Source organism: Condylura cristata, unplaced genomic scaffold (assembly GCF_000260355.1).
Source record: "Condylura cristata isolate star-nosed mole 26May11 unplaced genomic scaffold, ConCri1.0 scaffold00004, whole genome shotgun sequence".
NCBI lineage: Eukaryota > Metazoa > Chordata > Mammalia > Eulipotyphla > Talpidae > Condylura > Condylura cristata.
The window spans coordinates 31,664,411-31,674,750 of record NW_004567105.1 but is presented as its reverse complement, the minus strand read 5'-3'; the positions used below and the strand labels follow the sequence as shown (position 1 = coordinate 31,674,750).

At 34.8% G+C, this 10,340-nt stretch overlaps 1 protein-coding gene across 2 annotated transcripts in view; it reads left to right on the top strand.

Moving 5' to 3' along the window:
* Positions 1-9,853, top strand: part of RAB3IP (RAB3A interacting protein) — a 51,006-nt gene extending 41,153 nt beyond the window's left edge. For both annotated transcript variants that reach the window (XM_004675901.2, XM_012720644.1), the window contains 5 exons: positions 2,154-2,282; positions 4,351-4,463; positions 6,395-6,494; positions 6,578-6,647; positions 9,521-9,853. In XM_004675901.2, the coding sequence (XP_004675958.1) occupies positions 2,154-2,282; positions 4,351-4,463; positions 6,395-6,494; positions 6,578-6,647; positions 9,521-9,603 (495 nt within the window). In that variant the 3' untranslated portion in view covers positions 9,604-9,853. The remainder of the gene's footprint in view (positions 1-2,153; positions 2,283-4,350; positions 4,464-6,394; positions 6,495-6,577; positions 6,648-9,520) is intronic.
* Positions 9,854-10,340: the final 487 nt, after the last annotated feature.

Here is a 10,340-nt window from a genome sequence, read left to right as displayed (position 1 = left end):
AAGGATGAACCCACATTGTACAGAACTGGGGTACAGGCCAGAGATGCGGAAGGTGAGAGGATTCACCAGAGACAGAGTGGGGTGCAGAACAGGCAGATCGAAGTAGTACACTGCTGAGGGGAGCAGCGGGCAGGTCAGGAGAGGTCTGCCGCGCCATGTGGCGGGGATCGAACTCATGTGGAAGTGGCTCAAGCTTCTCTGTGCTGTGCTTTAACCTGCTGTGCTACCAGGGAGGGCCAGCAACCAGGATTTTATTAAACCAAATAGTCAAGGTTCTTACCCATTTTAATTGAATAACGTTTTTTACTATAAAAAGATGCTATTGAGTAGATCTGAATGTGGTAAGATTTAAAATTCACATTGGTTTCTGTTAAATATTTAAGAAAATTTAAATCATAACTTGAATTCTAGTATTTTTAAATTTGAAATAACTTCTTGCACTTTTATTTTTGCTGTGGCTTCTCAGTGTATATAATTACATTTTTCTTTATTCATAGTATAAGCTTTTAAATATTTTATCTTGAAACATTTTAAAGGTTTGTCTTTAGTTTATAAAATGCCTTAAATGTGAATAGACAATATATTCCTATACTTCAAAATAATGTTTTGCTTTTCAGCTATATCCTATATCCTAATGTTTTTTGAAAAGTTTGTCAAAAAGTTATTAAACAAAGAAAACCCATAATTTGACTTGTATAAGTCTTAGGAAAAAAGATAACTGAAAGAAAGTGAAGCTTGTCCATGTTACTGTAGAAAATGTGATCAGGGGATTCAACCATGACTTCTGTTGGATTTCTTCTAAAAGCACCTATTTAAAACACACATGCTTACACATGCGTTACACAAGGCTTTGATAGCAAATAACTTAGATATGAATTTAAACTTTTACTGGTTTTTTGCTCTCGTTGTAACCTTGGGCCAGTTGATTTATCTCCCACGATGCTAGTTTTCTTCTCTATACATGGAGAGACTATTATATGCCTTATACAGCAGAGAAGATTAAATGTGAAGTGCTTATGATAGTTTCTGGCACAGAATCCAGCTCTTTATAAATTGTTTTGATCACTGCCTTTAAACTAGAATCTTTTCTTAGAAAACCACTTATCTGCTTTGGGATTTATGTCCATTAAAGGACTAGCTTTATAAAGAAAATGAATTTGAAAATATTAATGTTACTTATCTGCTGATATTTATATTCTTTTGCTGTTAGCATGATTCAAAGAATTTATGGATTGAGATGGGAAAAATATACTGAGATTACTTTTTCTGTACTTCAAAAGAAAGCCTGTAGGAACATTTGGATATGCTCAGCTTTCTGTGAATTTGCTGTGAATTTACCTGCACATCTGGTTAAGCTGTCCTAGAGGTTTTGGCTGTAATGACTGTTTATAGTGTGTGTAGTGTTTCTGGACAAGAGTGGCTGAGAGCTGTAGCAGGCTGAGGGGCATTGCTCTGTGGGTGGCTTGGTGCAGCTTTGAATGTTGACAGATGGTATTGAACTATCTGAAGATATCTGAGAATCTGAGAGGGAAAATTTCTTAAAGGACATTTGGAAGAATGAATAGAATAAGAAGGCAGGTATCAGCCTGGATTATTGTTGATAATTTGCATTGTAGTTGATATACCAAAAAATATGTAAATAAATGTTATATTTCATGACAGTCAATTTAGAAGTCTATTTGCTTCTTTTAATATTGCTGCTTCTACAGTAAACAAATTGGAAATGCATTCAGGTAATAGGACAGTTAGTGCCATTTTTACTTAAGATTAGATTTTACAAATTAGCCAATTTCAATTTTTTGAAACACTTTAGCTTCAAATTACCTTTTTGATTATTTTAGTAAAGCTTGTCATCATTGTTTATTCTTACAGCAGTGTGTATATGTGTCATGAGCCATTGTCAACATTTTGTGAGGAGTATTGGGATGGTAGTTGTGCCTCTGGGCACCATTGAAAGGGGCTGATTGGTTATTTGAGAATTGTATATTTAAAATAACATCACTGCCATGTGTCCTGATTAATGAAATATGTTTCAATTCATTATTTTAAATGTAGAGTATTCCTTTTTTAGTAATGCTTAAATTAAGTTTTGTTTTATAAAGTGACGTGTTTGTACTTTTAAAAAAATTGTTTTCTCTTGGTTTGTTTCTCAGGCTGACTTATCTCTCTATAATGAATTCAGATCTTGGAAGGATGAACCCACAATGGACAGAACATGTCCTTTCTTAGACAAAATCTATCAGGAAGATATCTTTCCATGTTTAACGTTCTCAAAAAGTGAGGTAATTAAAAAAATGCCATCAGTAGGGGAATGCATTAGATTTGTTCCTGTACTTTTCACTAAATGATGTTAAATATCTTAATATGGCTTAGGTAATTATTATAAAGTGTCATATTTGACCTTTTTTCCATTCCATATTGGGGTTAATAATTTCTTCACTTTCAGTTACTGAATATCTCCTCTTATTTGAACAGAGTATCATTTACATTGCTGTGTATATTGCATTGGAGTGAAATATTATGTATTAGGGATAAGACTTACTCTTTTTTTTTTAATGATTTATTTATTTATGCATACAGAGCTGGGGTACAGGCCAGAGGTATAGAAGTATAGGTGAGAGGAATCATCAGAGACAGAGTTGGGAACAGAACAGGTTGATTGATGAAGTACACTACTGAGGGGAGCAGGGCTGGTCAGGAGAGGTCTGCTGCACCATGTGGGTCACCTCCGGGGCCAGGGATGGAACTCATGCTGAAGTGGCTTTAGCTTCTTAGTGCTTTGCTTTAACCCACTGCACCACCACGGAGGGCCAGGACTCGACTGATTCTTAATGCTCAGTTCAAGGTTCAGAATAATTAGTTTTGGATGATTCTATACATTTTGATGTGTTTGTTGGGCTTATTTTACAATGACAAAAATTGATACTCATTTTTAAAATAGGAAAAATGCCTTCCTTGCTTTTGCCATGGGGTTAAGAGAATAAAATGAATAAAACTAAAACTTCAAAACAAACAAACAAAACTGAAGCACAACACAAATGTAAGATCATAATTTTAGTTTGTTCTTACTTGTGAAAAGCTTGTCTCTAAATATCTTGTCACTCATTGTTTAACAAAATTAACCCCAAGAGTCTTATGCTTAGTCTTTAGAGTATTTAATGATTATTTGTAAGAAGTTCATTTGAACAGCAGAACTTTTTATATATAGATTGTTTACTCACTATGACTCGGGCCTGGTTTTAGGTAGGCTATTATATTAGTAATCTTGTCAGATTGAAGAGTTTGCTTATTTTAGCTATTGCTTACCATATGGTACTCACTCCATGTGGACATTATATTTGATAATTCAGTTAATTCTTCTGTAGACTCTTGTGCACATAATACCAGTTCAGAAAATATAGAACTATAATCAGTACATATTGTTGATTAATATATATGTGTTTGTGTTTATATATGAGTTCACATATGTGTATGTAGGTAATACATATGTGTACACATGTGTGTGCATACACACGTTTTTAAATTCAAGAAACTGGTTTATAATAGGTTTCAGGTATGTATAGCTTTTTAGTGTGACATCTGTATCTGTTCCATCATGATCTCCACCAGAAGTCTAGTGGCCAGCACGTAAATTTGACCCCCTTTACCTGATCCATCTACCCCTCAACCCTTTATTGCTTCTGGAGTTACCCTTCTGTTGTCAGAATCTAGGGGTATGTATTTTGTTTTTTTTTTTGTTCATTTGCTTTCTGTTTTCTTCCACACATAAGTGAAATCACATAGCATTTCTTTCTCCGTTTGACTAATTTCCTGTAGCATAATCTCAGTACCCATCCATGTCAGAAATGGCAAAATGTCATTTTTCCTTCCATGTGAATTTATGCCACATTTTCTTTATGTACTCAGTTCTTCTATAGGCATTTAGGTTGTTTCAGTATCTTGGCTATTGGGAATAATGCTGCAGTGAGCATAAGAGTTCATATCATCAATACTAAAAAAATCATATTTGTGTGGCAAAATAAAGCATTAGGATATTTATTTTGAAGTTACATTAACATTCAATGCAAAGTGTGAGTAAGGGGTGAATAGAAACCAGAATTAATGCCTTTAATCTTCTTACAGATAATCAGAAAACGTATTTAACTAGACAGAATTGTGTTTTTAAAATGCTTGAATTATAAAAGAATTCAAACCAAGATTTTGTGATTTCATTCTTTTTTTATTGGTTAAGGCCAAACTAGTGGAACTTGGGGAAAAAATAATTTTTAAAAAGGAGTGTTTTGTAGAACAAATTTTGATATATTTCTTCCTGGATAGTGCCTAATTTTTTTTTTTTTTTTTTTTATTAAGTTGGCTTCAGCTGTCCTGGAGGCTGTGGAAAACAATACTCTAAGCATTGAACCAGTGGGATTACAACCTATTAGATTTGTGAAAGCTTCTGCAGTTGAATGTGGAGGACCAAAGTATGTATTCAAAACTATGTCTTCTAGACAATACTGAGCTTTAAAATTTTTATGTGTTGCAGTTATTTTTCTAACCATTGTTTTAGAACCTTAATGAACTACTGGACTAGGCAGTATTAATATCACAGAAAAGAAAAGGCAGTATGCGGATCCTGAAGGAAGCACATGCTACTGTCTTGTGAAATGTTCTTGTTAAAAGATAGTGTGGGACATAGTATTTTAAATCTAGCATCAAAGGACTATGTGTGTGTGTGTGTGTGTGTGTGTGTGTGTGTGTGTGTGTGTGTGTGTGTGTAGGTAGGTAGGTATTTTAACTCCCCAGGTAAACTACATATACCATGTATTTTTTAATACATGGTATTACACTTTTTAACCATACTATTGTGACCTATTAATGGATCGTGAAATTAGCTTAGTGGGTCATGAATAGAGTTTCTGTTTGTTTCACATACCTGTATAGTAGTATACACTTGGTTTCTAAGTAGAATATTTCTGTCTGAGGGTTGCCATCAGAATAAGGTGGAGCAGACAGTGAAATTAGACCAAATGTTATCAATCATGAGAACAGGGCACCAAAAAGACTTAATAAGTCTTCTGCTGTATATAAAGGATTACTTACCTTGGTAAATGGTTTGTCTTCCATATGTGGGAGATGTTTGGCAATTACAAACTTTCAGAAGTAAAATCCCACATTTCATAGCAAGACAAGCTTTTCCACCCACATGTACAAACATGTGGAAATATCAAGTAATGAAATCAGTTTAAGTGGTTTACATAGTATTTTAGTAAAATAAGTTTATAGATTAGGTTTAGCAAACAATTTACATAGTAAAAGGATATTGTACTTGTGGGACTGGGATTGAAGCCCAGGTGTTTGTAATGCATATTATTATTTGGAAAAAACTTATGCAAGATAGTTCTTTTTTATGGGATGTGAAGTATGGGCCTGGCCTAGGCCCTCATAGACGAGATAATCACTACATGAATGGTTGAGGCTAGGGGACTTTTGAGGAAGACCAAACCATTCCATTGGTGGTGATCAGGGACTGCTCTTAAAAGAATTTGCTAATAAAGGAACAGTGACCAAAGTCTCTTTGAAAAGATAAGAATTCTGTTCTGATTTCAGTGGCCACCTCCAAATTTAATTTTTTTTAGAATACATACTCTTAATGTGTTTTCTTAACTTGAAGGTACATCTGTATCATAATCAGCAGACAGGAGAGGCTCATCCTTTGCTGTCATTTTCTGCTGTGTGCCAGGCCCTTGCTTGCTGCCAGGCATTAAAAAGATGAGTAAGACACATTCTCTGTCCTCAAGAGATGTACAGCTAAATGGCAGCCAGGAAGCCCTCATGACAAATTTTGGATCTATAGCATAGGGAGGATGTTTGTTTAAATGTAGTACCATCTTTACATAGTTGTTAAGATTCAGTAATTTTGTATGGTGGCTTCATCCTCTCTGTTCTCAGGCCTTGGTGCCACATTAAATTATGTGCATATTAACTAGTCAAACGCACCAAGTGTGCCATCTGGAAGCTGGTATCCTACAGTTTATCAATAATGTGTTTTGAGACTTGACCAGTTATCTTTAGGTGGCCTTTAAGCTGAGAGGTGGCAAGCTGAGAACTGTCCTGCAGCTGATGACTCCACTGTAAATTTGCACCAGAAAAGGACATATATTTAGAATATCGAGTTGCTATTTCTAGACCCATTCTTAATGTTATAGTATTAAGCTTCTATTAGAATGCTAGTCCCAGTAGGTCAGGGTCTTTGTCTTTTTCATGACTGTAGCCTAGCATCTAGAATATCTAGGATATAGTAGGTTTTCAAGCATTTGTTGTCTTAATGAATGTGCAATTGGACAGAGGGTAAGGGGGGAATGGATTTAATTTTAAAAAGCTAAAAAAGCTAAAATTTATTATTATTTTACAGAAAATGTGCACTTACTGGCCAGAGTAAGTCCTGTAAACACAGAATTAAATTAGGGGACTCAAGCAACTATTATTACATTTCTCCTTTTTGCAGGTACAGGGTAAGTAACTTCACCATAAATTTTATTACAGCTCATTTTGAGATGAGACATTTATTTGTGACATATTTTTCCTTTTGGCCTAGATCACTTCTGTGTGTAACTTTTTTACATACATTCGATATATTCAGCAGGGACTTGTAAAGCAGCAGGATGGTGAGTGTTCTTAATTTGTTATAAAATGTTCATATAAAAGTTCAGTAAGAAAATATAGAGCATAGTAATGGTCAAATAAACTTTCTTACTAGTACATTTAAATTGAAGCACTTTTATGTTGTTATGTGGAAAATGTGGCAACAAGTCTCTTTAAAAACATGTAATCTGGGCTCTCCCTGATGGTGCAACAGGTTAAAGTGCTGCACTATGAAGCTCTCTGAAGCCACCTCAGCACAAATTCGATCCCTGGCAAGGGAGCTGACCCACATGGCATGGCAGACCTTTCCTGACCTGCTGTTCTCTTCAGCAGTGTACTACAATAGATCTGCCTATTCTGTACCCCATTCTGTCTCTGGGGAATCCTCTTAACCCACCACACCTCTGGCCTGTACCCCAGTTCTGTAAGCATAAATAAAAACAAACAAAAAAGCCCCATGTAATCCTTTAAAGACATAACTAGATATATCCTCATTTTCTCTAATTTTGGATTTTAAGCAAGGCCAATTTAAATTCTTAATGGATAAATGATAAATCACATGCTAAATGTAAGGAAAGTACAAAACTATGGAATTTAGTCTTAAAAATAAATATGAGCAAATTCTAGATGTGCTCAGATTTATTTAATGGTGTAAATCACAAGACCTACCTAAACTTTTTTTTTTATACTTTAACATGTAAATTAATTAATAAAGCAGTCAGGTGAATTCAGAATGAAATTATGAGGACTGTGCATTTTTATTTTTGCATAGAAGAAAAGGGTGTAGGCCAGAGGTGCAGGGTGAGAGGATTCACCAGAGACATAGTGAGGAGCAGAACAAGAGGATCACTAAAATAAACTGCTGAGTGGAGCAACAGGTGAGACAGGAGAGGTCTGCCATGCCTTGTGTGTGTGTGTGGGGGGGGTTGAACTCAGGCCATAGAAGTGATAGCGCCGAGACTTTAACCATAGGCCACTGGGGGGGGGGAGGGGCCCAAGAGGACTATACTTTAAATCAGCAGAGCCATACAGGTGGTATATCCAAAGGAACCAACCTCAGTTCAACTGTTTTAATATTTTAAATATAGTCAACATCTTAAACACCAGTCTTAAAAGCTAATATAACCTGATAGCTCCAAAGCAGTGTGTCTTGAGTCCATGTAATGTATTAAACCAGAAATGACATTCAGGATTAGTCCATGCCAGTTTCAAATTTGAAATGGGAAATTTTCTTGTTTGTTATTTTAGGAACTGAAAATATTCTTATATCAAAAACTGTTAGATGCCTACCATCTTTTAATTATGTAAACCAGTGAATCTTAATTGTATGGAAAATTAGTCATGCAGTAAAAACTTTAGTATTTCTTAAGCTCTTGGGAATATTTCAATATAATTAGACTTTAATACCTAAAAGAATGGGATGAAACTTCCAATGTTGAATTTCAAAAGGCCACATAGCATCAAGTAGTCTCACTCTCTCTATGTATCATATATATAAGATATTCTTTATGACGAAAGAGAATTAAAATCTTTTTGAATACCCATTGATAGGCAATTGGTTAAAACTGGAGAACAGTTGATTTAAGTTGTCAAGCATACTTTTTCCCTTCTGGACAAAATGAGTTTCCATAGGGATGACTTTATTTCCTATTTTCATGAAGTATCTGCATGATGATGATGAAAAGTGATACTGTCTCTGGCTTCCATCATGCCTCCAGGTGACATTATTTAGTAGACATATAGTGTGTGGGTTTGAAGTAATTAAATATTAATTAAAACTGTTTATTACCATACTTTGTGCTCAAAAGGTATAACTAAATCCAAAGCAAGTTCACATTTTGGTACTATTCACATTTTGATTTAAATATGTTTTTTAAATTGAGATATAAATGACTTGTACCTTTATATTAGTTCCAGGTGTCCAACATCATGATTTGATATTTGTATGTATACTGGCAGACGATCTCCAAAATAAGTCTGCTTACCACCTGTCATCATACAGACTTACACTTTTTTCTTGCAATGAAAAAGTAAAGATTTACTCTTGGCAGCATTCAAATGTGCATGGGAGTCACCATGCTGTGCATGCTAGTGACTTATTTATATTATAACTTTCAGTTTCTAGCTCTTAAACACCTCAGTAATTCTTTGTCGTAGGGAATGATCTTGTACACAATAGGATATTTAATATCATCCCTGTCCTGTAATGAAAAATGTATCCATAAATGCCACATGATCCCTTGGAGACCTAATGTTCCTGGTTGAGAACCACTGGTCTGGCTCAATCTACTTTGATCTAATGTCAGAGGGAGCTCTCTTACTAGGTGAAATACACAACCAACTTTTTAGTGGGAACTCATTAAAGTAGAGATATTTGAAATATACAGATCATGTGCTATATATATTTTTATTTCTAATTTGAACCATACACAAAGCCTTTTCTATTCTCACAAAGACTGTTGCTGAGTTTTCTGTTTTTTTTTTTCACGTTTTCCTTTTCACACTGTGTTAGTTTTATTGAAGAGTGAAGTGGCTATGATATAGCAATTTAGCACAAGAAGATCCATAAATTAGATTAACAACTCTTGAATAATGAAGCATTGAGCATAATTACTTATGAAGACAACAGTGCTATCCTTTAGGAAACTGAAATGTCTACCTTCTTTTGGGCTAAAGTGACAGTCATTGATGTATAAGACACACAGCTGTGGTGAAAGTGGTAGGTATTGCCTGTTTTTTGAAAAAGCTGGGAACAGGTTTATGTGATACAGTTAGGCTTTAAGTACATTCTTAGATACTGACCAGTTTGCATTCAGCTAAGCTTAAATATTCAATGAAATAGATTAAAAATAATTAAGGTGCTATTTTATGATTTATGTGTCTCTTTTTTGTTTAGTTGATCAGATGTTTTGGGAAGTTATGCAGTTGAGAAAAGAGATGTCATTGGCAAAGCTGGGATATTTCAAAGAGGAACTTTGATTTTCTGCCTGGGACCATGCATGAATCTCCCTGAATAACTGGAAAATGGCTGACTATTTTTGTGGTTACTTGATATTTATTTCTAAGGAGTTGGGCCCAAGACTTTTCCCTCTTTTGCAAATTACACTGAGTACTGTGATTATGCCGTGTTTGCTTATTCTTTAGTTGAACACACTATAAAGAATTACAGTGATTGTAATTTATAGTTGCAAAAAAAATAAGACAATAAATAAATGTTAGATTGAGTGTGGTTTTGCTTTCTCTTCTAGGTCTGGCATTAATACAGGCTTGGCGGAATGTATTGTGTTGTATTTTTCAAACTGCACAGTAGCCTATGAGAGGCAAAGAAGCCTGAGCCAACTAAACCAGCCTCTGTCTCCCCGATAGAGCGGCTCTGTTTTTGTCCCAAAACAGAGTTTATATATGGGGCCCCAAAAAGAGTTTATATAAAGAAAGACTTCTGCTGCTAAAAAATGTAAAGTTAGTGTTTGTTCTAATTTAAAGAATCCCTTTATTGTGGGGTTTCATTCAATGTACTAGAAAACAGTCACATCTTATCCTGGAGATGGATTCTTGAATATCTTGAGGGATAATCCTACCTATAAAGAGATAAAAACAAGGAGTTTGATGTGTGCTTTAGGGAGCTTAAAGCAAATGACATATGCAAATTATACACCACTTATAACACCACTTAAATAAGTTCTAGATTGTAAAACTGACATAATGTAGAGAAACTT